The 27,876-nt window shown below is 46.2% G+C and overlaps 1 protein-coding gene across 1 annotated transcript in view; it reads right to left on the minus strand.

Annotated features, from left to right (window-relative positions):
- LOC137418021 (N-alpha-acetyltransferase 15, NatA auxiliary subunit) overlaps positions 1-27,876 on the minus strand; it is a 132,685-nt gene that overhangs the window by 16,228 nt on the left and 88,581 nt on the right. The window contains exons 8-13 of the mRNA XM_078776060.1: positions 14,907-15,002; positions 1,461-1,567; positions 1,153-1,225; positions 882-1,045; positions 576-728; positions 218-346 (exon numbers count right to left, since the gene is read on the minus strand). Of these exons, the coding sequence (XP_078632186.1) occupies positions 218-346; positions 576-728; positions 882-1,045; positions 1,153-1,225; positions 1,461-1,567; positions 14,907-15,002 (722 nt within the window). The remainder of the gene's footprint in view (positions 1-217; positions 347-575; positions 729-881; positions 1,046-1,152; positions 1,226-1,460; positions 1,568-14,906; positions 15,003-27,876) is intronic.

Consider the following 27,876-nt stretch of genomic DNA (forward strand, 5'->3'; position numbering starts at 1 on the left):
ATGTAGCAAACCAAATATTGTTAATAATGGCTGAACTCGACAAACTATCAGATGAAAAACATGGCAAAGAAACAAAACAAGAAAAAACGCTGGTGGTACAGTGTGAGAAGGTTTGGGATTTAGCAGCAGGTAGTGAGAAAATGATAATGTGGGCAAGATAAACATAAATGAGAAGATAATCAAAATGTGAAATAAAAGCAAAGGAAGGGACCGTTACCCGTTCAATTTCATGGCACTTTTTCAATGCATCTCCATAACGATGGAGTGCACGGTATGCAGAAGCACACTCAACCTGAAACCACATGCACTGCATTTCATTCAGGTTCTCCATTGGAGGAGCTCCCTCCTGCGGGGTGAAGGGAAGAGAGCACGAGAGAGCGAATGATTGGAAGGTGGAAGATGCCTTGTGAAGGTTTGTGGTGCAAGCGACTTGGTTATTTGAGGCAGGCGAGCAAACCATCACGCGTACACACATGCGGACATGCACGCACAGATTTGGGTGCAAGCGGAGAGTCGTGCGCCTATACGCACAGCTACAGCCAGGTGTGTACACATGCCCGAACAAATAAACGTACACGAGTGAACTTTGCACACATTTCTTCAGCCTCTCGCACAAGGCGAGCACGTAGCTGGTACTTCGCACACTTTGAGTTGATGAAACGATCAGCTGTGTCCAACGACTGTGCTTCGTCCATCCACCGCGCGGCCTCCAGGGGGTCACCAGCATGCTGGAAGCAAAACAAGGCTCGGTCTCAACCACAGCATGGCACTCAATGGGAATAAGACAGAATTGCATTCCTCAGAGGTCACAATAAGCAATCATGTTGAGGAGGCCTGAAGAAGGGGGTCTTGACAGCCAAGCGTTGATCAGGGCACATTACCTTACAAATCCTGGCCTTTACGTAAAACAACTCAATCAGTGTAGGCGTGCTGTCAATTGCAGCATTAATGTAGCGCAGTGCCCGCTGCGTGTCCCCACACGCATCGTAGTGCTGTGCCAAGAAGTGTTGAACCCATAGCAGAGAGCTTGGAGGCTCCAGTTCCCCTAAAGGGGTATTCACATACAATACCAAGACAGGGCTCAGTGTGATGCATTTTAAAGGACAAGCTGAGCAATCGAGGGTCTATTTCATTTTTTAATCGGGCAATTACCATCAGGGTAATACTGGCTGATTGTCCGTAGATTTTTCTCATACATCAAGATGAGATCCTCTATCACAACCACCTGCAAAGCACAAATACCACTGATGGAGGCACCATGGTGACGAAAACTCTATATATGGTTTTTGGTTCTCACACGATCACTGGAATGCAAAAGGTAAAATACAAAAACCAAAACCATGCAAAAAACAAACAGCTTTATACTCAAGAGAACTTCAAAAGAACAAAACCCAGGTTGATGTTCAACCATTTCCATAAACCAGGTGACGATGAAACTTTCAAACGAAATGCAAATTCACCTTTTCAGGATTGTGGTAAAGCGGTTTGAGAGAGACAAAGAGTGGGTGGCAGCCTTTACTCAGGTTTTGACGGAGGTATATATCCAACATGGATTTGAAACGGTCTCCTGGAAAGGAACCAATAATTAAAAAATAAAATGCATACCAACCCATGACCCCCATGAACACAATGTGGCACATTTGCACGGATCACGCAACGAGCTCAAACGTCACCAGCAGAGCTAAATCAACCTGCGATATCCATGGGACAAAAACTCCCACATGTTAAACATTTTATTTTGTGTCGAGCAAACTTTTATAAAGTTAATGGAGAACTTTGTCCATACATGATATGCAGGATAAGGACATATACACGACATGACCAACAGTATGCGGACACCCCTTCTAATTAGTGGATTCGGCTGTTTCAGCCACACCCATTGCTGACATGTATATATAATCAAGCACACAGCCATGCAATTTCCATAGACAAACATCGGCAGTAGAATGGGCTGTACTGAAGAGCTCAGTGACTTTCAACATGGCACAGTCATAGGATGCCACATTTCCAACAAGTAATTTCGCCAAATTTCTGCCCTGCTACATCTGCCCTGGTCAACTGTAAATGCTGTTATTGTGAAGTGGAAACGTATAGGAGCAACAACAGCTCAGCCGAGAAGTGGTAGGCCACACAAGCTCACAGAATGGGACCGCCGAGTGCTGAAGCACGTAAAGATAGTCTACCCTCGGTTGCATCACTCACTATCGAGTTCCAAACTGCCTCTGCTGTTTATCGGGCACAACAACGTCAGCACAACAACCGTTTGTCGGGAGCTTCATGAAATGGGTTTCCATGGCCGAGCAGCCGCACACAAGCCTAAGATCACCATGAGCAATGCCAGGCGTCGGCTGGAGTGGTGTGTAAAGCTCGTCGCCATTGCACTCTGGAGCAGTGGAAATGTGTTCTCAGGAGTGATGAATCACGCTTCACCATCTGGCAATCCGACGGACGAATCTGTGTTTGGCGGATGCCAGGAGAACGCTACCTGCCCGAATGCATAGTGCCAACTGTAAAGTTTGGTGGAGGAAGAATAATGGTCTGGGGCTGTTTTTCATGGTTCGCGCTAGGCCCCTTAGTTCCAATGAAGGGGAAATCTTAACGCTACAGCATACAATGACATTCTAGAGTCGAGACAATTGTGTGCTTCCAACTTTGTGGCAACAGTTTGGGGAAGGCCCTTTCCTGTTTCAGCATGGAAATGCCCCCGTACACAAAGTGAGGTCTATACAGAAATGGTTTGTCGAGATCGGTGTGGAAGAACTTCACTGGCCTGCACAGAACTCCAACCTCAACCCCATCGAACACCTTTGGGATGAATTGTAACACCGACTGTGAGCCAGGCCTAATCACCCAACATCAGTGCCCAACCTCACTAATGCTCTTTTGGCTGAATGGAAGCAAATCCCCACAGCAATGTTCCAACATCTAGTGGAAAGCCTCCCAGAAGAGTGGAGGCTGTTGTAGCAGCAAAGGGGGGACCAACTCCCTATAATGCCCATGATTTTGGAATGAGATGTTAGATGTTCGGGTGTCTGCATACTTTTGGTCATGTAGTGTACCAATCAGATTGTGCAAGTTACAGGATCACAATTAAGCCTGAATAACTTCGTTGTTTTTGAGTTGGGAGTTAGGGCAGCGGTTGCTTGTAACGATTACCTCGTGATAGGTTTAAAATAAATATCTTTTTGCAATTTCAGTGTTTTTGTTTTTTTCCACTGCAGTTTAATGAAGTTTTGCTCTCCCATCTGGGGCCTTGCCTTAAACCTTGCTCAGTTTGATGCCAGACACCAAGGCCTTCAAGATCATTGGAATCTCCCTTGCTGAAGCTGAGTCGATGGGTCCTTCCACTTTACCATCGCAGACAGGTCAGTGGTCTCTTTGTCTTCTACCTTTCTGGTATTGCACCCTTTGCTCTTTCCCTGCTTTGTAACTTCCACCTCTCTCCCCCCAGGTTTTCGAAGAAGCACACGGTCCACAATCAAGACCCTCCCGTTTGGAACATCTGGAACAAAACAGCTTTTCAAAAATTGAAAAATGGCTCATTATAAAGTGCTCCCCATGGGGAATAACATATGTTAATGGTGATGTCATAGGTGCCTTCATTATGACATCATAAATCCACAAGTACAATGCTTCATCCAATCAATATGAAATTTATGGAGTGTGATCTGGGGATAAATTGGTCAGAAAAGAAAAATTATCGATGTCATTGTTCACGTGGTTCGGCAGCCATATTTTTACAGCTCAGCACGTAGGGCAATGCCATCTGGAACAGCATTTGTCTGTCCGTCCAGTGTATGTCCCTCACAAACGTCCACCAATCAGAGCTGAGGATCTGGTCACATGACTGAAACAGCAGATCCTCCACTCAGCAGATGCAAACCTGGCTATGCCGTCGTTTAATTGTCGGTCTTGTTTCTTTGCATGATCTGAGCCTCCTTGAATTCCCTCCAATTTAGTTACAAATAATTCAGTGGTATAAATACAAAAAAATTCATTCAGGTTTGAGGGAAAAGTTTAGTTTTATAGATAGAAATTTTTTTTGTATAAACCTTTACCCCCTTCTTATTGAGTTCTCGAGTCTGGGAGAACAGAGGTATTTTCAACATAGTTTTGTTGCCTAATAACCTCATTAGCATGGCATTAGGTCCTCGTGGAGATTGCTAAACTTGGACGGATGACGCTGACTCATCCATGACGTCCTTCCATTGCCATGTGACGTGTGTCTGGCTTTTATTTCCTCTTGTGAGCTTTGCCTGCTCACATCGACTTTTCGTTAGTTATTCGATTGATTTAGCATCTTTGAAATCAGATTACTGCTTCAATGACTGGCAAAGGAAAACATTATTTTATTCTCATGATTTTATGAGTTTCACGAGCTTTGATAGTTTATGGGTCTTACTGTTCGTTTGCTTTTTGAACCTGCATGGTGAGACACTCATCACTTTTTGTTGTTTGGCGTACTGTTATTCAAATGCTGGACCTATTTTATATTATTGTCCCCCGTCGCACCGCGGAGCGAAAGGGGGACTATGGTTTTCCCCTCCATCCGTGCGCGAAGGACCGAATTCTAATTTGGTGTGTGGGTGCAACCCACGTCAAAATCCAAGATGGCCGCCGCCATGTATGTCTGAACCTTGTGGGCGGAATTTCTTGAAAAATAAGCGAAGTACCAACTTCTAATCTGGTGTGTGGGTGTATCTAGGCATAAGGAAGAACGCTATTGAAAATTGGGTCGCCACGTCAAAATCCAAGATGGCCACATATATGTCTGAACCTTGTGAGCGAAATATCTTGAAAAATAAACGAACTACTAACTTCTAATCTGGTGTGTGGGTGTATCGACGCATAAGGGAGAACGCTATCGAAAATTGGGTCGCCACGTCAAAATCCAAGATGGCCGCCTTCCGTCTTCCACTTTGTCAACTCATCACTTCAATGATGGGGGACCGAGGCGTAACGCTTGTTTTATTCCATTTTGTTTGTTTTTTGCATTGTTTGATTATCTTCCAAAAAAATATTGTTACGTTTGTAGTGGGTAGGCAATGATTACCTCAGTCCAGGTAGAATTGTATAGGTAGTGTGCTCCGACTGTCGTGAAGAAAAAGAAACCCCACGTATCACAAGTAGGAAATTCGGAAACCGGATGTTGTGCAAGTACATGTAAGTGTCCCCATGAGAGGGGTGGGGTTATGTTAATTAGTTAGGGATTATGCGTAATTAATCCCCTGTATGTAATGGCCTCTGTTATTTTTCCTCTGTTCCTTATGACAATGCAGCACACACAGAAAGCAAGAAATCATGCATTTCGAACACTAAATAAAAGCGACCGGAACCGGGACATAGAACCACCGATGATACCACTGACGGGTGGTCACAAGAGTAGGCAGGTCCGGGAGGCCATGCCCCTGAAGAACAGTGATTGGTCAGGACACCAAGAGCGATGACATGGCACTAGCTGAGAGGAGCGGACACACAGACGTCGTCGGAGCACGTCAGCCTCGAGTACAAAGGAGTTGGTGGGCCGACATTTTATCTCTCATTTTCGGGGTTTGGTGGCGAACATTGGTGTTCCCGACATTTTGTCTCTTTGGTTTGATCGCCCTCTCCAGGCTGGCCTCCAGAGCAAACGGTCACATATACGGTGCGCTCTTGAGCGAGGGACATTCATCGAGAACGGTCATGATTTTATATCTTGCTCTGCTTCAGGATTCCACAACGAACGGTCGGAGTTCATAGCGCTCTTGCGCGAGGGGGATTCATTGACGAGCACGTGAACATTTTGTTACTATCTTGCGCCGGGGACATTGGAAGTCTGGAAGATCGTGAGGATGAGCGCGGCTGAGTGAACGAGGGCGCGCTGAGGCCTACTTCCCACCAGGGCCTGTGCCGCGCCCGGATTGCGCGCTCAAGGCCTGGACGATTCCCGACAGGGTTCAGGAGCTGCTCAGAGCTATGTGCCGCGAAACAAACGCATTTATTTTCACCTTTATTTTCCCTTTGTGTGCATACGGCTAGGTAAGGGGACGTCCCACTTAGGATATTAGTTTTATCATGCATTTTCTTGTTTCCTGGCATTTATTTTCATTTAACCTGTTTATTTGCTGCAATTTTAATTCCGTGTCGTTTGATTTAATTGGTGCGAAGACGTCTGGTGGAAGCCGTCCAGGTAAGTTCGTCATTCTCCTTTCCCTCACAATAATCCTCCCAATAGCTCCCAATAATCAGCAAGGTCATGGAATCCATCATCGCATCTGACATCAAATCCTTCCTCTTCTCCAATGGCTTGATCTCAGATCATCAATTTGGATTCAGACCAGGTCATTCTACTCTGGACATGCTGCTTCTGATGTCTCAACAATGGATGGAGGTCCTCAATGCCACACAGGAAATCAGAGCTGTCTCCCTTGATATATCACGTGCCTTCGATACGGTCTGGCACGCCGCTCTGCTCACCAAAATCTCCTCCTATGGTGTCCATAGAAATCTTCATGCATCGCTTGCGGACTTCCTCTGGTCGTAGTCAACATGTGGCCCTGAATGGATTTCTCTCATTTCCCCTTCCTGTTCAGGCTGGAGTTCCCCGAGGCAGTGTTCTGGGCCCTGTGCTTTTTCTGGTCTTCATCAATTATCTCTCTGACTCTCTTGAAAATCCTCTCTATCTCTTTGCTGATGACTCCACTCTCTGCCGCTCCATTCCTCATCCCTCAGATCGGAAGTCTGCAGCCTCCTCGCTCTCTGCAGACTTGGACAAAAATCACAGACTGGTCAAACAAGTGGAACATGTCTTTCAATCCTGACAAATCTCACACTCACTACGTCTGTCCGAAAAGACAGTCTGGACAACCCTCCCATCTACATTCTCAACAATCCTCTCCAATAAGTTCTGTCACTCAAGCTTTTGGGTCTCACTATCTGCCATGATCTTTCCTGGGAAAACCACATTTCCAATCTGGCCTCCAAAGCCAGTCGCCAACTGGGCATCCTCCGTCGTGCGAAGTCCTTCCCTGGCACACCTGAGCTCCTCACCACATACAAGGCTTTCATCTGCAGCAGAATGGAATACTGTTCTCCCCTCTGGGCTGGTGCTCCTGCCTCACACCCGGCTCGGCTTCACGCTGTTGAAACCAAAGCTTTCAGAATCATTGGAATCTCCCGCGATGAAGCTAACTCCGAGGGTCTTTCACTCACTCACCGCAGGCAGGTTGGTGGTATTTCTGTCTTCTGCCGACTCCTCTCCGGCCGAGCTCTCCCAGCTCTGTCTGTGCTCTGTCCCCCAAATATTCCTGCAGGATGCACAAGATCTGCCAGCAACTCTCTTATGGTGAAACTGCCAAAATCAAGACTCTCTGCTCACCTTCACTCTTTCATTGCTCTTTTCTCCCACCTCTGGAACAAACTCCCTCACTCTCTTCAATCCCACCCTGCCTCTGGCACAGAGTACCATGAATGTGTGCATGGCATCATGAAATCAGGAGATTACCAAGGCCTTTTTTTGAAATACCGACTTCCTTCCTGGAAGTTCTCGCAGTGTCCATGTGTTTTTTTACCTCTCCCACTCCTCCACCCCCCACCCTTTCCCATGCCTCCTCCCCCGAAACCCTCTCCCTCCCACAGATCTCCGGATGTCCCTGTTCTCTAATGTTGTACTTGTGTGCTTCCCTCTCTCTCTCCCCATCTTGTCTCCCGCTCCCTTTATCATATGCTTTATGTGTCAGTTTGTTTTTTTGTGATTAATGTTAGCTCTTACACGAGCCTCCATCTTGAATACAAAAAATAAAAAAATAAAATAATGGACATTCAAAAAATCTTGTGTGCATGCTGGACTACCCTTGTGTTCTCAGGAAGAACCAAGTAATTCTCTACAAAAGTTCATACAAAGGGGCGCCCTACATAGTCGCGGCCAAAGATATTGGCACCCTTGCACTTTTTTTCAAATAATGCACCATTTCTTCCAGAAAAATCTTGAAATTAAAAAATATTTTGGTATCAACATATGTATTTATTTCGTTTGCAGTGGAACGATTCCGGCCTTGCTCCCCCAGCTCTCTCAGTGCTCTGTCCCCCAAATATTCCTACAGGTCGCACAAGATCTGCCAGCAACCCTCTGATGGTTAAACTGCCGAAATCTCGGCTCTCTGCTCACCTTCACTCTTTCATTCCTCTTTTCTCCCACCTCTGGAACAAACTCCCACACTCACTTCAATCACACTCCTCCCTCCAGGTCTTTAAAACAGCTGTTCACCACCATCTCTTATCTTCCCCCATCCAAAACCTTGATCTTTTCTACCCCCACTAATTCACCCCAGATCCACCTTGTTTGAAATTCCAACTTCTTTCCTGGAAGTCCTAGCAGTGTCCATATGTTTTATACCTCTCCCACCCACCCCCCCCCCCCCCTTCCCATGCCTCCCCCCCAAAGCCCTCTCCCTCCCACAGTTCTCTCGATGTCTCCATGTCTTTCGGTCCCTGCTCTCAAATGTTGTGTTTGTGTCCTTCCCCCTCTCTCCCCATCTTGTCTACCGCTCCCGATGTTATTTGTTTTATGTGTCTGTTTGTCTTTCTGTGTGATTAATGTTCGCTCTTTCACGAGCCTCGATATTGTATACAAAAAAAAAAAAAAAAAAAAAAAAGCCGAATAAATTACTAAATCTTCACGTATTCCACACAGAAATCCTAAAATGGCCCGAACAATATTATTGGCACCTTTTAGAAGTTAGAAATAATTAGATTTCAAGCAGGTGATTCTCCTTTACTTTGAAATTGAACTCGCCTGTGATAAAAAAAATCACTCATTCAACCAGTTTGAATGTGGAAAAGGAGTCATTCTGTTGTTTTGTGACACTGTGTGTACTGCAATGAGCATGGAGAAAAGAAAGAAAACCAGAGAATTGTCTGAGGAGGTCCGACACAAGATTGTAGCCAGGCATGGACAATCTCCACGGGACAAGTCCATCTCCAGAGACCTTGAGGTTCCTGTGTCCCCCGATCGTAATGCTATCAGGAAGTTTAAGGCCCTTGGCACTGAAGCCAACCTCCCTGGACGTGGCCGCAAGAGAAAACTTGATAGAAGATTGCAGCAAAGGATTGTTCGAATGGTGGAGAAAGCACCTCGATCAACTGCCAAACAGATTCAAGCTGACCTTCAGACACAAGCAAGGTACAGCAGTTTCAACTCGCACCATCCGTCGCCAACTCAAAGAAAGGGGGTTCTATGGTAGGAGACCCAGGAGGACCCCACTGCTTTTTTTTTTTTTTTTTTTCTTCTTTTTTTTGTATACAAGATCGAGGCTCGTGAAAGAGCGAACATTAATCACACAGAAAGACAAACAGACACACAAAACAAATAACATCGGGAGCGGTAGACAAGATGGGGAGAGAGGGGGAAGGACACAAACACAACATTTGAGAGCAGGGACCGAGAGACATGGAGACATCGAGAGAACTGTGGGAGGGAGAGGGCTTTGGGGGGGAGGCATGGGAAGGGGGGGGGGTGGGAGAGGTATAAAACATATGGACACTGCCAAGACTTCCAGGAAAGAAGTTGGAATTTCAAACAAGGTGGATCTGGGGTGAATTAGTGGGGGTAGAAAAGATCAAGGTTTTGGATGGGGGAAGATAAGAGATGGTGGTGAACAGCTGTTTTGAAGACCTGGAGGGAGGAGTGTGATTGAAGTGAGTGTGGGAGTTTGTTCCAGAGGCGGGAGAAAAGAGGAATGAAAGAGTGAAGGTGAGCAGAGAGCCGAGATTTCGGCAGTTTAACCATCAGAGGGTGGCTGGCAGATCTTGTGCGACCTGTAGGAATATTTGGGGGACAGAGCACAGAGAGAGCTGGGGGAGCAAGGCCGGAGAGGAGTCGGTAGAAGACAGAAAGACCACCTACCTGCCTGCGGTGAGTGAGTGAAAGGTCCTCAGAGATAGCTTCATCGCGGGAGATTCCAATGATTCTGAAAGCTTTGGATTCAACAGCGTGAAGCCGAGCCAGGTGTGAAGCAGGAGCACCAGCCCATAGGGGAGAACAGTATTCCATTGAGCTGCGGATGAAAGCCTTGTATGTGGTGAGGAGCTCAGGTGTGCCTAGGAAGGACTTCGCACGACGGAGGATGCCCAGTCGGCGACTGGCTTTGGAGGCCAGCTTGGAAATGTGGTTTTCCCAAGAAAGATCATGGCAGATGGTGAGACCCAAAAGCTTGAGCGACAGAACTTCTTGGAGAGGATTGTTGAGAAAGTAGATGGGAGGGTTGTCCAGTCGATCTTTTCGGAGAGACATAGTAAGAGTGTGAGATTTGTCAGGATTGAAAGACATGTTCCACATGTTTGACCAGTCTGTGATTTTGTCCAGGTCTTCAGAGAGTGAGGGGGCTGCAGACTGCCGATCTGAGGGAAGAGGAATGGAGCGGCAGAGAGTGGAGTCATCAGCAAAGAGATACAGAGGATTTTCCAGAGAGTCGGAGAGATCATTGATAAAGACCAGAAAAAGCACAGGGCCAAGCACACTGCCTTGGGGAACTCCAGCCTGAACGGGAAGGGGAGATGAGAGAAATCCATTCAGGGCCACACGTTGACTACGACCAGAGAGGAAGTCCGCAAGCCATGCATGGAGATTTCCATGGATACCATAGGAGGAGAGTTTGGTGAGCAGAGCTGGGTGCCAGACCGTATCGAAGGCACGTGATATGTCAAGGGAGACAGCTCTGATTTCCTGTTTGGCATTGAGGACCTCCATCCATTGTTGAGACAGCAGAAGCAGCATGTCCAGAGTAGAGTGACCTGGTCTGAAACCAAATTGATGATCAGAGATCAAGCCATTGGAGAAGAGGAAAGATTTCATATCCGAAGCAATGATGGATTCCATGACTTTGCTGATAATTGGGAGCAGGCTGATTGGTCTGTAGTTGCAAGGATCTGTTTTTGCACCTTTTTTGTGTAAAGCGGTAATGTTTGCTGATTTCCAGGATGCTGGCAGATGACCTTGAGCAAAGGATAGGGTGAAAAGAACAGAGAGAGGGTGAGATAGAGCGGCAGAGCAGGATTTTAGGACCCGTGGGCTGATGCCATCTGGTCCAGTTGCAGAATCAGAGTCGAGGTTTGACAAAAACTCCTCCACCTTGTCAGGAGAGAAGGTCACAGAGTCCAGGAGCAGTTTGGTTCGACTGGGAAAGGTGGGAACAGAGAGAGATGGGTTTGGGACTAAGGATTTTGAGGCAAACACAGAGTTGAGGCATTCGGCTTTGTCACGTGCGATGTCAACTGTGTGGCCATTTGAGGTAAGGGAGGGGATGGAGGGGGAACAAACACCAGAAACGGATTTGACCAGACGCCACCAGGATTTGGAGGAAGGAGACAGGTTTGAGAGTTCATTCTTGAGTGAGGAGAGATAGTGCTTCCTGGCACTCCTGAGGGTAGACACACACTTGTTCCGAGCTTGGTGGAAGGAACTGAGATTTCCTTCAGTTGGATTAGCCTTCCAAGAGGCAAGGGCAAGTTGTTTCAGGGCAACTGCCTCACCACAAGATTCAGTGTACCATGGACGGGAGGAAGGGTAAGACAACTGAAGGCGAGATGGGATAAATCTGTGCATGAGAGAGATCAGTTTGCTTTGGAAGAATTCCCAGGAAGAATTGATGTCAGAGGCAGTGGAGATGGGAGACCAATCCAGACGATTGATGGCTGCTTGAAAACCGTCCCAGTCGGCCTGAGTGAAATGCCAGACTCGTCGACGCTGAGGAGGCTCTCTGAGAATGGCCAGAGAGATGTCCACTTTGACAAGCACATGATCAGAAGAACCGATTGGAGCAGAAGAAGAGCAGCAGACATTAGCAGGGAAGTTAGTCATAACCAAGTCTAGAAGAGAAGATACTCCATTGGCTGAGATCCGGGTCGGGAAATTGACAGATTGTGTCAATCCCAGTGAGTCACAGAAGTCCTTTGCTGAGGTGCCATGACTGGTGAGAGAGGAACCCACACCCAACCAGGTGGCATGATGACAATTGAAGTCACCACATATGAGGAAGAGAGAGTTGGGATGAGTGGATAGAAGTTGGTCCATGTTGTCAGACAGTGAAATGTAGATGGAGTCATCACTGTTTGGGGGACGGTACAGAACACATATGAACAAAAGGTGGGAGCGGAGAGGAAGCCGTAGCCAGAGGTACTCCTGGGGGTGAGGAGGAGAGAGGGCAGTGCAAGGAGAGTGAGGAAGAGAGTTTTTGATAAAGATAGCCACCCCACCACCAGGCCGAGGCTCAGGTCTATCATACCGGAGGAGGGAGTAACCAGGAAGAGATATTAAGGAATCAGAGACATCTTGAAGGAGGAAAGTCTCTGTTAAGCAGATCAAGTCTGGATTGTCAGAAGCAACCTGTATGGAGAGATCAGTCAGGTTTGAGCGAAGGCCCCGGATGTTTGAGGTCCATACCGTTAATGAAGAGAGAGGGGGAGCATCGGGTACAGGACAGGGGAGGGGAGGAGTAGGGTAAGATGAAGGATGAGAGGGGGAGGTAGGGAGAGCAGTTGTTAGTGTGTCAGCGATTGCAGAAGAGTTCCAAGAAAGGGAAGGATGAGGAGGATGAAAGGTTTGAAGGTGAAGGGATGAGGCACAGAGAGGGGTTGTTTGAGGGGGGGCAGAGGAAAGAAGAAGGTTGGGGGGGGTGGAGGTATGAGATAGAAGGGAGACGAAGTGGGGAGGAGGCAGCTTTGAGGAGGAGGGGGGAGGAGGGAGAATTGGAGAGGAATGGTATGGGGGGAGATTTGAATGGGAGGGGTTGGGGGGGAGTTTTGAAGGGGAGGAGTGAGGGGGGAGTTTAGGAGGGGAAGGGCAAGGGGGGAGTTCAGGAGTGGAAGGGCAAGGGGGGAGTTCAGGAGTGGAGGGGTAGGGGGGGAGTTTAAGAGTGGCGGGGCAAGGGGGGAGTTTAGGAGTGTAGGTGCAAGGGGAGGGATTTGGATGGGAGGGGCAAGAGGGGAGTTTAGAAAGTGGATGATTAATGAAAGACGAACATTGAAAACAAATTGGGTTTGTTGTGATTTTCAAGTTAGCAATCCGGTTCAGAATGATGGAGGAGGGATGGAATGAATGTGAATTTAGACCATGTAGTGAGGGAGACGTATAAGATATTGAATTTCTTTTTTTTGAGGTGGAATGAGTTGGAGAGGAAATTGAGAAAAGCCTTTTAAATAGGAAGAAAAACAGCATGTTGTAAAATACCACTGAGTAAAACACTGAAGGGGAAAGGTTATACATATTTAAATAATATTTAAACAGAACCGTGAACAATCTTATGTGCACAAAAATACCAACGGGGGGAGAGCCGAGAGGGACCACCACGAGTCACGTGAAGGGCCACCTGTGCTGAGAGAGAGACGTAAGAAAGCCCGATTGGAGGTTTCCAAAACACACCTGAACAAGCCAAAATCCTTCTGGGAGAATCTCCTCTCGACAGTGGAGACCAAATTAGAGCTTTGTGGTAAAGCACATCATCTCTATGTTTACAGAAAACAAAATGAAGCCTTCAAAGAAAAGAAAACCTTCCCTACAGTCAAACATGGAGGATTAGTGATGTTTTGGGGTGGCTGTGCTGCCTCTGGCACAGAGTACCATGAATGTGTGCATGGCATCATGAAATCAAGAGATTACCAAGGCATTTTAGAGCGCAATGTTCAACCCGGTGTCAGAAAGCTAAGTCTCCGTCGAAGGTCATGGGTCTTGCAGCAGGACAATGACCCCAAGCACACCTCAAAAAGCACCCAGGAATGGTGCAAGACAAAATGCTGAACTTTTCTGAAGAAGCCAGCAACGAGCCCAGATCTAAATCCCATTGAACACCTGTGGGGAGATCTGAAAACAGTAGTTGGGAGAAGGCACCCTTCAAATCTGGGAGAACTGGAGCAGTTTGCACAAGAGTGGGACAAGCTGCCAGTAGAGAGGTGTAGGAAGCTCATTCATGGCTATAGGAAGCACTTGACTGCAGTTATTTTGTCCAAAACCCATGCTACCAAATATTAAGTCTGGGGTGTCAATAATTTTGTCAATGCCATTTCTTTTTATTTTCTGATTTAAAAGGATATATTAAGTTCTGAATCAAAAACAAAGGTTCTGTAAAATTAACATTGAAACAAAGAATTGTGGAGACCAAATACTTTTGTCAATTTCAACTTTTTTTCCGAAACAATTTGTGAATTATTTGAAAAAAGTGCAAGGGTGCCAATATTTTTGGCCATGACTGTGTATAGATTAAAACCCATCAGCAAGTGAAGTTTTTTCAACTGTATGAATCAAATTGGCACATGTTGCACAAAGATTGTGGGGCATTACTTTTGGAGTGACCCTCCTAAAATGGCATTGGTTTGATTTCCTGACAAATAATTCACCATCAAACGCAACATGCCGAACTGTTAAGCCATTTCCGCCCCTCTCGGCACCGATTAGCCAAAGAGCCTTTATTTCTAGTTTTAACAATGATTCAATTTAAAATTGCTATTTTGTTTTATTGTGACTTTGACCGAGCACATGCTACAATAATGTGGTAGAGCAAATTTCAGAGCATTTGGACCTGGGGTATGGAATTTTATTGTGACTAAATAATAAACAAAGAAATCACATGCATCAATTTCTTTTTTCCCCTGAAGTTAAAAAAAACCTGCACCTGCTCGTTCAACCGCATTTTCACCTCTTTCTAAAATAAGTACGATTATTATTGTGCATTTACCCAATAATAATAAATTTACCAAAACCCCTTGCAGTCTGTTCTCTGAAGTATTTGGAAAATCAATTAAAGAATACAGGCCATTTCTCGGTGATGGCGGCTCAATGACGAGGTGCAAACACACTGTTCTCAATTCACCACATCCCAGCTCTTCCGGCATATCAGACCCTGAGCCGTGCGTGACACATAAGTCCGTTTACTCACCGGAAACAAAGGAAAGAGGCAGACGTTTCGGTGTGAGGGCCCGAGGGAACGCCCGCCCAACATCCAGGTAAATCTGTAATCGTTCTTCCACCGTATCTGAAAATAGGTGCACAAGGTCAACCAGACCCTCAATCCACCCTTTAGTCTTGGTTCTTAATGAAACAAATTTACAAGTTCAGGAACAGCGCGATAAGGGGGAAACGCCAACAGGAAGGAGGGAGAAACATAAGGGAATGGACAAACAGGTAGCAGGTAGGGGTTCAATGGTAGGCATGAACGCAAGGGGGAGGACACCATGGACACAGAGGCAAAATGTTGGAGGGGTGGGGATTGAATATTGAATGACATTGAAGAGAGTCTGGAAATTGGTTCCACAGGTGGGGAAAAATAAACAAATAAGTGGAAGTGAGCAGTGGTTCTGAATTTAGGCAGTTTCACTGGGGGGGGGGGGGGGGGGGGGGGGAGGGTTATTGATGGACTGCTTGCGTCAGTCATATACCTGGGGGTAGGACAAAACACGAGGATGTGGTGAGGGTACAAGACTGGAAAGGAGGCAGAAGAAAAGCGATACCCATAGACTCGGCTTCATTGCGTGAGATTCCAATGATCTTTAAGGCCTTCGTATCCATGGCATCAAGGCGAGCGATGTGTGATGCAGGGGTGCTAGCCCAGACAGGAGAGCAGCACTCAATCAAGCTGCCGATTTAGGCCTTGTAGGTGGTGAGGAGCTAATGTGTGCCAAGGAAGGACTGCACGATGGAGGATGCACAGTCATCATCTGGCCTTGGAGGCCAGCTTGGAAATGTGACTTTCCCAAGAGAGTTCATGGCTGAGAGTGAGACCCAAGAGATTGAGTGACTGAACCTCTTAAAGAGGGTTGGTGAGAATCTTTCTTGGGAAAACCACATTTCCAAGCTGGCCTCCAACACCAGTCGCTGACTGGGCACCCTCTGTCATGCAAAGTCATTTTTTGGCACACCTGAGCTCCTCAACACGTACAAAGCTGTTATCCGCATCTTGATGGAATACTGCTCTCCCCCTCTGGGCTGGTGCTTCTGCCTCACACCTAACTCAGCTTCATGCTGTATAAACCAAAGCTTTTAGAATCATTGGAATCTCCCACGATGAAGCTGATTCTGAGCGCCTTTCACTCTATCACCGCAGGCAGGTAGGTGGTCTTTCTGTCTTCTACCGAATCCTCTCCGGCCTAGCTCCCCCAGCTCTGTCTGTGCTCTGTCCCCCAAATATTCCTTCAGGACGCACAAGATCTGCCAGAAACCCTGTTCTGTGAAACTGTCAAAATAAAGACTCTCTGCTCACCTTCACTCTTTCCATTCCTTTTCTTTCCCCACCTCTGGAACAAACTCCCACACTCTCCTTCAATCCCACTCCTCCCTCCGGGTCTTCAAAACAGCTGTTCACCACCATCTCTTATCTTCACCCATCCAAAACCTTCATCTTTTCTACCCCCATTAATACACCCCAAATCCACCTCCTTAAAAAAATCCCTGATTGTTTTCCTGAAGCAGCCCTGTAGTGTCCATCTGGTTTATCCCGTTAACCCTGGCCAATCCCTCTCCCTTCCACAGATCTCCCGTTGTCCCTGTTCTCGACTGATGTGCTTCCAATCTCTCTCCTTCTCTTGTCTTCTGCTCCCTTTATTGTGTGTTTAATGTGTTAGCCCTTACACGAGCCTCCACCAAGTGTACAAAGCACCACTAATAAATTATAGTCGACATATACATTTTACACTAATGAATTATCAAACACACATACAATTTACACTAATTGATGATCAAACACACACACACGTACATACAACTTACACTAATTAATTACAGTAGACATATACAATTTGCACTAATTATCAAACATCCCCTCTTCTAATTAAGTTTATGTGGCAAGGGTGCCTGGAGGGCGTGCATGGTGTTGGTGTCCTGTTTTCTGAGGAGTTTGTAGACAGTGTGGTGAGTGTGACTAGAGTGAGTGATAGGTTGATGATGGTGAAAATGATGATTGGAAAGCTCTTGGTGAACATCATCTCGGGATATGCTCCGCAGGTTGGTCGGAGCGATGAAGAGAAGGACAAGTTCTGGTGTGCAATAGAGAAGCTGATGGAAAACGTGAAAGTTGAGGAAGTTGTTGTTGTAGGAGGAGACCTAAATGGACATGTGGGAAGGAGTATGGATGGTTTTGACGGAGTTCATGGGGGTTACGGATATGGTGTGAGAAATGGAGAAGGTGAAAGGATTTTGGAGTTTGCTGATGGAGCTGATTTGTTGATTTGTAATACTCAGTTCCAGAAAGATAATAAGCTTGTTACATACACGTCAGGTGGGTCGACGACAACCGTTGACTACCTGATGGTGCGTAGGCGAGATAGGGGGCACCTCCGGGACACAAAGGTGATCCCGGGGAGGAGGCCGTTTGACAGCACCACTTGGTTGTCTGCGACATAAGGGTGAAAGGTGCGAGGAGAGCTCGGCGGGTGAAGTACCAACCGAGAATGAAGTTGTGGAGGTTGAAAGAGGTGACAGTAAGGGAGGCATTAAAAGAGAGGCTGAGTAGGGTCGAGGATGATGTGGTTGAGATTGAAAGTGGTTGGATGTCAATGAAAGCTTGTCTGTTGGGAGCCGTTGGTGAAGTATGTGGATGGACAAAAGGACCACCGAGGCACTCGGAAACATGGTGGTGGGATGATGAAGTTGGAAAGAGGATTGACGAGAAGAGGAAGAAGTTCAAGGAGTGGCAGAAGGCGAAGGGTACGGGAGCAGAAACAGCAGAGCATGAAAGTTATAAGGCAGCCAGGAAGGCTGCAAAGAAAGAGGTAGCAAAGGCGCAGGAGGCATGTCGGAAAATGTTTGGAGAATGCTTGGATTCGGAAGAGAGTCAGAAAGCAGTATTCAGGATTGCAAAGCAGATAGCGAAAGAGAGGTGTGATGTGATGGGGGTGAGTTGCTTGAAGGATGAAGTGGGACAAATCGTTGTCGACCCGGATTGAATTAAAGGAAGATGGAAAAGATATATGGAAATGCTGTTGAATACAGAGAATGAATGGGATGGCAACATAGAGAGTAACCCAGTTTTGGGACCGGCAGAGAAGATAACTGAGAAGGAAGTTGAGGAAGCGATAAAAGCAATTAAGGGTAGAAAAGCGGGAGGGCCGACGGGAGTTGTGGGAGATATGTTGAAGGCAGCAGGAAGTTGGGGTGTGAAGAGAATGACAGAGATCTGTAATCTGGTGGTGAAAGAACGCCCCATTCCAGTGGATTGGGAACTGAGTACCCTCGTCCCTCTATACAAGGGGAAAGGTGACCCTCTGGAGTGTGGCTCGTACCGAGCGATAAAGTTATTGGAGCATGGAATGAAGGTATTGGAAAGGGTGTTGGAGAGGAGGATAAGGAAGAAAGTGAAGATCGACGAAATGCAGTTTGGATTTATGCCAGGAAGAGGAACGACAGACGCGCTTTTCATTGTGAGGCAGTTGCAGGAGAAGTACATGCAGAAGAGGGAGAAGTTGTTTCTTGGGTTTGTTGATCTGGAGAAAGCATTCGATAGGGTTCCACGCAAAATATTGACATGGGCATTGAGGAAGTTAGGAGTGGAAGAATGGTTGATCAGAGTAGTGATGGCAATGTACAAAAGAGCGCGCACAGCTGTAAGGACGAAGGACGGGAACAGTGGTGAGTTTGAGGTGAAGGTGGGAGTGCATCAGGGGTCGGTACTAAGTCCACTACTATTTGTAGCTGTGATGGAGGTGCTGGCTCAGAACGTAAAGGAGGGTTTACCGTGGGAGTTGTTGTATGCAGATGATCTGGTGTTGATTGCGGAAAGTATGGATAGACTGAAGGAAAAGATGAACAAGTGGAAGGAATGTATGGAGACAAAAGGTCTGAAGGTGAATATCGGAAAGACGAAGGTGATGGCAAGTGGTAAAGCATGTGGGCAGGTGGAAAGAACTGGGAAGTGGCCCTGTGCTGTGTGTAGGAAGGGTGTCGGAGTGAACTCCATTCAATGTACAATGTGCGCTGAGTGGGTTCATCAAAAATGTAGTGGTCTGAGAGGGTCATTAACCAGTGTGGCAGCTACATTCAAATGTAAGGTGTGCACAGAGGGAGCTGCAGATGGAGGAAATGTTGAGTTGGATCTTGGAGACGGCATGAAGCTGGAAGGTGTGAAAGCATTTGCTACCTCGGAGACATGCTGAATGGAGAAGGTGGATCAGACTCAGCAACGGTTGCTCGAGTGAGATGTGCATGGAAGAAGTTTCGGGAACTGAGTGGCGTGCTGATGATGAGGGGAGTGTCGTTGAAGCTGAAGGGAAAGGTGTATGCTGCATGTGTGAGAAGTGTTATGATTTATGGGAGCGAGCCATGGGTAATGAACGTAGAGCAGCAACGAAGGTTGGAAAGGCTGGAAATGCGAATGGTTCGACGGATGTGCGGAGTATCGTTGAGAGAGAGGAAGACAAATGATGAATTGCGAAAGATGATGGGAATAGAGCCTGTGATTGATGCTGTGAAGAGGAACAGGTTGAGATGGTTTGGTCATGTGTTGAGGAAGGATGAAAGTGACTGGTTGAGAAGAGTGATGGAAATGAAAGTAGAAGGAAGTAGAGGACGGGGAAGACCGAGAAAGACTTGGCTAAAGATGGTGGAAGAAGAAATGCGGGCAAGGGGGTTAACAAGGAGAGATGCAGAAAATAGGGCAAAATGGAAAAGATCGTCATGGGGACCGCAAGGCCAACCCCCGCTCTAGTAGGGAAAATGGCCTTTAAAATGCATGTTGTTGTTGTTGTTGTATCAAACATACGTATAAAATTGACACAAATTAATTATTATACAAAGATTTACAATTTACACAAATTAATTGTAGTACACACCCATAATTTACACTGATGAAAATAGAACCCACACATACAATTCACACGAATTAATTATAATACACACATACAATTTACCCTAAGTAATTATAGAACATACATATGGTTGTGTCCCCGGTGTCAAGACCCCTGGGTGACAGAAAGCCGCACGTTTAAACTCCGAGGCGTATTTCGAAACTTGGCGGCATTGTCTTTGGTGCGCGCGGGAAAGGCCCGAAGCCTTATCTAATCGGACGGCCGCCACAGGGTTTATTACTCGACCCACAAACACAAATATGAGATAGCAAAATTCACAATACAAGAAATTGAAATTCAACAATTAAAGGATTTAATAAAATGAAGAATTCAGGACAATAAAAATGAAATAAGTAGTGAGGTAAAACTAAATTCTCACTGAGGGACCCTCCAACGGACACAGAGACACGACAAGGGAAGACAAATAAAAGAAAATGTGTTTGTGTGGTGCGTTGGCTGGTACTCAGCCTGGCGTCCCCAAACAGCCCTCGAAAGCCTGGTGGTCATCGAACGGGTCTCGTGTCACCGCACGGAAAAGCACGCGTTGGCGCGAAGTCGCACCCACAGCCAGCCGCCGGTGTGAGGAAAGCAGACAAGAGCGCCTCCCTCAGTCTGCACCATCTTTCCACATTCCACCACAGCTCCGAACTCACTCCAGCAAAGGGCACGGCACGAAGCGCAGCCGTTCTCTCACGTGACCATGACAGAGAGACAGAGAGACAAAGAGGAAAATGCGACTGCCTGGTCCGACTGGCAGTTCGAGAGAGAGAGGAAAATGTGACTGCCTGGTCCGACTGCCAGTACGAGAGAGAGAAGAAAATGTGACGGCCTGGTCCGACTGCCAGTTCGAGAGAGAGGAAAATGCGACTGCCTGGTCCGACTGCCAGTTCGAGAGAGAGAGAGAGAGAGAGAGAGAGAGCGAGAGAGAGAGAGAGAGAGAGAGAGGAAAATGTGACTGCCAGTTCGAGAGAGAGAGAGGAAAATGTGACTGCCTGGTCCGACTGCCAGTTTGAGAGAGAGAGAGGAAAATGTGACTGCCTGGTCCGACTGCCAGTTCGAGAGAGAGAGAGAGCGAGAGAGAGAGAGAGAGAGCGAGAGAGAGAGAGAGACACTTTGACTTTTGTGTCCTTTTATTATAAAAGTATAAAACCAAAGTATTCCAACTCCACTTTACATACAAATCACAACCTCATTTCCAATGCATTTGCACAAAACACCCCCCCATGCCCCATAACTGTTCAAACACAAGAAGGTTCCCCATGTTTACATGATAAGCATGTTCGAGCTTCATACGTGCTGACACCATCCCTATGAAACAAAAAAGTGCATTTTCATTTTTTCCACTACCTAATCTGGCTTTTCTGGTTTTATAAATTGCAAGCTTAGCAATTCCAAGCAAAAAATTCAAAAGCAAAATCACAGAGTTTTTCCTTGTATTACATGCAAGTCCGTAAACAAAGATTGTAACAGAAAAAACAATTTTGAATTTACAAAAGATTCGGCTCAGATACAGAAACAGAGATGACAATCTCTTGCACTCAATAAACGCATGATACAAATGCTCAACATTACCACAAAAAGGACATAAATTAGACACAGCAGGGTTAAACTTCTGAACTAACACCTGTGTGGCCAGGGCGTGATGGACCAGTCTCCAATTTAGGTCTCCTGTACGTCCGACAGTCGGACACCTGTACATTTCATCCCAATTTGGAGTGAGAAATGCTCCTGCAGGTAAAAACTCTTTCCACTTGTTCCTTAAGGGTGCTGCACAACCAGGTGAGCACACCTCCAGACAAATTCTATACATTGCCCTTTTTCCCATGATGTGGAACACACCGGATTCTTCGCTGTTAGAAGAAGACACACCATGTTGTTCCTGGGCAGTGACTGAGAGTTCAGGGAAGGTTAAACGAAAATCTACTTCTTCATTTACCCCATTCCACCCAATATTTAAATCTTTAAAAGTCTGGGATACAATCTTTATGACCCTGCTCACTATTCTAATTGAACGCAGGCCAATTTTTCCAGAAACAGCGCTGGCAGACAACCATCGCTTCAAGGATAGCTCCATAAGATCTCGCACTTTATTAATCCCATTGTTCGTAAAATGTTCCATAAAAGCTCGGCTGGTAGATACTTCAGCGAATAATGAGTTTTGGAACAATGGCTCATGCACAAACCTCCTGGGATCACAAGAGATCTCCAACCGCTGCACTCCTAGAGCTTGCCAGGCATTCAGGAGAGACCGATGAAATGCAGGGAGCCGAGCTCTATCGACCTGCTTCAAGTCCATAAGGAAAGGTTCCCAGTCATCGTCCATTCCACCTACTTGCCTGAGCAAGGTATTCGTGAGAGGACGCCAGGGCACAACCTCGCTGTACAGCAGACGTTTTATTGTCATTAGCCGAAAAGCCATTATTCGACTAGGGATGTGCACCAGGTTTTGACCACCTGAATTACGTGGTCTGCACAACACATCTGGCTTAAGCCAGTGGTGGCCTCCCCAGAAGAAGTCAACTAGACCCCTCTGAATGTTGGTGATCAGAGCTTGAAGAGGCTGGAGTGCTATGATCTTATGCCATATGATTGGAAGCACCAGGTTGTTTATTATCGTTACCCGTGCCTTAAGTGACAAGATATGGAGCATCCCTTTCCACTTTGATAGTTTCTGCTTAATGTTATCTAGGAAACCATCCCAGTTTTTCTTCATATAGCTTGTAGTTCCCAAATGGATGCCTAAGTATTTAAACCCATCCGTTTTCCATAACATTCCTCCCGGAAGAGTTGGGGGAACCATATGTGAAGCCTGTGACCCAGATAGGGTATCTGGGTACAGAGAAAGAGCTACACTCTTGTTCCAATTTACTCTTGCTGATGAAGCAAGTTCAAATTTGGCAAAACACCAGGATAGCTCAAAAACATCTTCCTGGTTTTTAACCACAACACACAGGTCTGCATATGCTGACGTAACAATTTTGGAATTGTTTGACAAGGACAAACCAGATAAGGTGGTACGAAGGAGAGCCAGTAAGGGTTCGATGGACAGTGTGTACAACATGCCTGACAGTGGACAGCCCTGATGGATGCCACGCTGAAAGGGGAAAGGAGGACACAGACTGTTATTTACTTTTAGCAGGCATGATACATTGTTGTATAAAAGTTTTATGCAAGAAATGAATTTTTCTCCAAATCCTGCTTTAGTAAGAACTGCAAACAAAAATGAGTGATCCACACTGTCAAAAGCTTTCTCCTGATCAAGGAGTAATAACCCAAAAGCGTGCGACGCAGTTTGACCGATAGTAATCAAGTCTCGAACCAAGAAAATACTGTCATACATGGATCGTTAAGGTATGCAATACATTTGGTCATTCCCAACTCAGAACGAGATGACCTTTTTAAGATGCATTGCAAGCATTTTTGACACAATCTTATAGTCAGTATTTAACAATGACACAGGCCGCCAGTTTGTAATCTGCTGCAAATCCCCTTTCTTGGGAAGAAGACATAAGACAGCTCTTCTGCAGCTCAGGGGCAATTCCCCCTGATTTAGGCTCTCGTGAAAAATCTCAATTAAAGCAGGACTCAGAACATTCCAAAAAACTTTGTAAAATTCAGCAGGAAGTCTGTCAATTCTGGGGGCCTTGCCGTCTTCGAGTCGTTTCACTGCTGTTGTGAGCTCCTCCAGAGAAATGTCACATTCCAGTTGGAGTTGCTGCTCTTCAGAAAGAGATGGGAGAAGTTCAATCATCTCATTTGCCATCGTTTTATCCACCGTTCTTGGAGTAAACAAGTTTGAGTAAAACTCTTGCAGTGAATGTTTAATGTCACTCTGGCAAGTCAGAACACCGTCGGAAGAGCGTAGACTCTGCATCTGCCGAGAAGTGTTGGCAGCCTTCTGCATTTTGAAGAAATCTTTGTTTGGAGTCTCTAGGTGTATTATGCTCATCCGCAGGTGAATCATTGCTCCCGCCGCACGCTCTTTGACCAGTTCGGCCAGCAGGGTCTTTTTTTCTATCAGCTGCTGATATTGGTCACTTCCCAAAGATGTTCCAGCTTCTTGTTCATATTTAAGTACATCTGCTTTTAGAGCACTTATCAACCCAGATGTATTACTGGTGGCATACGAGCAATATTGTTGGCAGAAAATCCGAATTTGTGACTTGGTACAGTCCCACCACTGTCGCATATTGACATAAGAACACTTTTTCTTTTCTAATCCTTCCCATACCAGTCTGAAGGCATTTTTAAAATGTTCATCTTGTAACAATTTCACATTGAAATTCCAGTGTACACTCTTACAGCAATAATAGGGTAACATACAATCCATTGCAATCATATGGTGATCAGAAAAGCCAGATGGAGTTATACATGTTCTCTTAACCAGATTCACCATTCCTTGGTTCACGTACAATCTGTCCAGTCGACCCATGGTTAACTGGTTTTTTTGCACAGCACACCCATGTATATTGACGGGTGTTTGGATTTTGTAATCGCCATACATCTCTAAGTTTGGATTTTTTCACAAGTTGTGCCAAGGACTTTGCACTGGGTGGATGTGGCTCAGGAGTGTTCCTGTCCAGTCGAGGATTGAGTGTGCAATTATAGTCTCCCCCCATACAAATTAAACAAGTCAAATCAACAGTGCTTAAACAATCCGCTAATTTTGGAAGAAATATAGCCCTTTCAGCGCTATCACTGGTGCAATACACATTAATAATGCTAACCTTTTGATTGCTGCTAATAAAATCCACCACCATCAAGAAACCCTTACAAATCTCTCTATAGTGAATCTCAGATGGTTGAAGGCGAGGATGCAAGATTATTGCCAACCCGCTTTAGCTTCTTCAACCGCACTGGAGAAAACATGGCACCCTTTAAACATTCTGCGCCACTCGTCTTCACAAGATTGGTTGATGTGTGTCTCTTGTAACATGAAAATATCAATCTTTTCTTTCTCAAATAGTTGTAACACCTCCAGACGCCGCATACAGCTGCGTCCTCCATTTATGTTGAGAGACGTTACCTTCATTTATTCTTTATTAATTTTCCTCCTCTTGGAGTTCTTTTCCTGCCTTAGTGGCACACTTCCTCAACCGCTGAAATTGAGGTTCTGAGATCCCAACTTGCTGGGGTTCACGAATCATGTTTCTAGTAGTTTTTAGAAAAGCATGTAGGTTTGGGTTCTGTAACTACAGTGTCCCCATACTCATCCTCTTGGGCACAAAACCCACTACCTGACGGGGTAGAGTAGGGTTCATCAAAATCAAACGCATCATCTTTGTCATTCTCTTCCTGATGCAAACTTATTTCTGAGGCACAAATCTCCCCAGGATCAGAAACATGGATATCGTTTTCATTCATGTTTAGCTGCTCATCGTCACATGCAGCTTCCTTCTTATCATCCCTTTTATTTTGTTTGAAACGTGTAGGCTTACAGGTTTCTTCTGAGGGGCTGTCTGACTTATCTGTTTTATCATTACACCTGGTCATCCCTGCGCCCACCTTTGTGACCATTACATTAATGTCATGTAAGACATCAGGTTTATCAATATCACCACTTGTGTCCTCCTGAGATGCACGAGGATTCTCGATGTCTATATCACACTCAGAACCCTCAAACAGTTCGGCAAGTGGTGCAAACGAATTGCTTAGATTTAAACCTGGTTCCGGTTCAGTTTGCAATCCCAAACAGGGATTCTCGACACCAGCTCCATCTTGCAAGCTCGGCGACACATTTGACACAACAAGTACCTTACTTTGTAGTTGTACTGCGCTTGCATCCTTCACGACGGGACATGACCGTTTATGTCCTTTTTTACGAGCAACTGTTACGAACCCTTCCATATTGTCATCCATACAGTCCTGTACAGTAGGAAAGGGATCAACCACTTTTGTCACACCAGCAGGTAGGGAGGAGTGGTCTACTGTTTCCTGTTCACCCATTGGTTGTGGCGAGGGGTCTACCATTCCACGTATCTCAGTAGGTGAGGGGGAGGAGTCAACTGTTTCCCGATCACCATAAGGTCGTGGGGAGGAGTCTACGATATCATCCGCCCCATTAGGTGGGGAGGGAGGAGAATCTGCAATCACCTGGTCTCGATTTTCTAATGATTTCACCAAACCGGGACAGGAACTCTTTATGTGTCTGTAAGCTCCACACCCATAGCATGCCATGACGTCCGTGGAGGCATACATTCTATAAGTATGGCCATTAATCTTTGCATGCAAAACTACATTGAGCTTTTGCACATTTTCGGGCAATATCATGTAAACGACCCTTTTAAAAGTCATCACGTGTCGAAATTCACCCCTTGCCGAGTGTATCGGCACCATTGTCACTTTTGATAGGATCGTACCGAACTTGCTCTATTGAGCACACACGTCCTCACCTTTAACAAAGGGAGGGACATTAGACACATTGACCCTCACCGCAGGTGTATCTAATGGGGAAACCACGAGAAACAGGTCGGGTTCTATGAGAAGGCCTTGCTCCACAACGGAGTTCACCATGTGCACCTCCGATACAAACACAACCACCTTCTTGTTCATTCGAGAGGCTGCACGGATATTATGTGAGCCGACGCTTTTTCCGATTGCTAGAAGCACTTGCTCCATCTTTACCTCACTTGGAGGATCGCACACCAGCCCATGCTTGCGAGTGAGCGACTCGTACATTCTATTCCTCAAACAATCGTTTGCCATAGCGAACGTAAATTAAATAAATACAAGATGAGAAATCAACAAAACGATACCAACCACAAGCACCACCGGCAAGTGGAGGTAAAACCAAAACTAATGGATGTGGTCCAAGAACCGTTTCGAGGAGCGAAACACCGCTGCCTGGACTAGGAAAACACGGCAAAATAGAGGCCAGGCCTCAAACCCGGAGGTTCGAAAAAAAGGCAACCGAACACCACCTACCGTGTGCTCTCTCTCCCTCTCTCTTGTCTCAACAATGAAAGGACCCACAGGGGAAACTTTACAAGCATAAACAAGGACACAAGGGAGGGAAATGGGGGATAGGAAAACCAACCAACACGACAGAGAACTCACAGCTCAACAGGCACAGCCACCATGATGCTACACCCATGCATGACTCACCAACGACGAGAGAGAGACAGAGACAGAGACAGAGACAGAGAGAGAGAGAGAGAGAGAGAGAGAGAGAGAGAGAGAGAGAGAGAGAGAGAGAGAGATGTGTCTGCCTGGTCCGACTGCCAGTTCGAGAGAGAAAAATGTGACTGCCTGGTCCGACTGCCAGTTCGAGAGAGAGAGAGGAAAATACGACTGCCTGGTCCGACTGGCAGTTCGAGAGAGAGGGGAATATGTGACTGTCTAGTCCGACTGGCAGTTCGAGAGAGAGAGGAAAATGTGACTGCCTGGTCCGACTGCCAGTTTGAGAGAGAGAGGAAAATGCTACTGCTCGCCACGCACACCAGGACCAGAGAGAGAGGGAAGGATGAAAGAGGGGGAAGGATGCATCCTCCTTTGTCCCTCGCTGACTCCCCGACCAATCATGACATCCCATTACATCATCACTAGGCTCCTTAACCAGTCACGAAGCTCGGGGCGTGGTTTCTCCATTATTAGTCCTCAAGGCGGAGTCTAGCCGCCATTCGGGAATGTTCGGATGACGTCGGCGGTCGTGGGGCGGGGTTTACTTGCCCGATGGAATATGCTGGGTGCTTTCAGCAGTCGGTTTAATGGCCATTGTTGTAAGGCCAGATAAAAAAAAGAGTTGTTGATCGTCCCCGCCCGACCCTACGAAACACACCCGACCCGAAACTTTTTTTAATTTTTAATTTTGAAAAAAATCATAAAAAACGATATTTTCACATTCAAATTTGGCGCCGTTCTGCACCGCATGCGCAGTGCGTGCTGCGCAGAGCATCGCAAGTGCCTCGGGCAACTTCACCCATTTTACGTTGGCCATTCATGGCGGCTATTGTGTGAGATTTTTCCCGCTGAAATCTGTATTGATTCGTGCTAGAATCGGCTTGAAATGCCTATTGTGATTGCATTAATAGCCCGTGAGGGCTCTTCCAAGACGGTGAAGGACTGGTTTGCGTG

This window comes from Myxine glutinosa, chromosome 1, assembly GCF_964187855.1.
Source record: "Myxine glutinosa chromosome 1, kmMyxGlut1.1, whole genome shotgun sequence".
NCBI lineage: Eukaryota > Metazoa > Chordata > Myxini > Myxiniformes > Myxinidae > Myxine > Myxine glutinosa.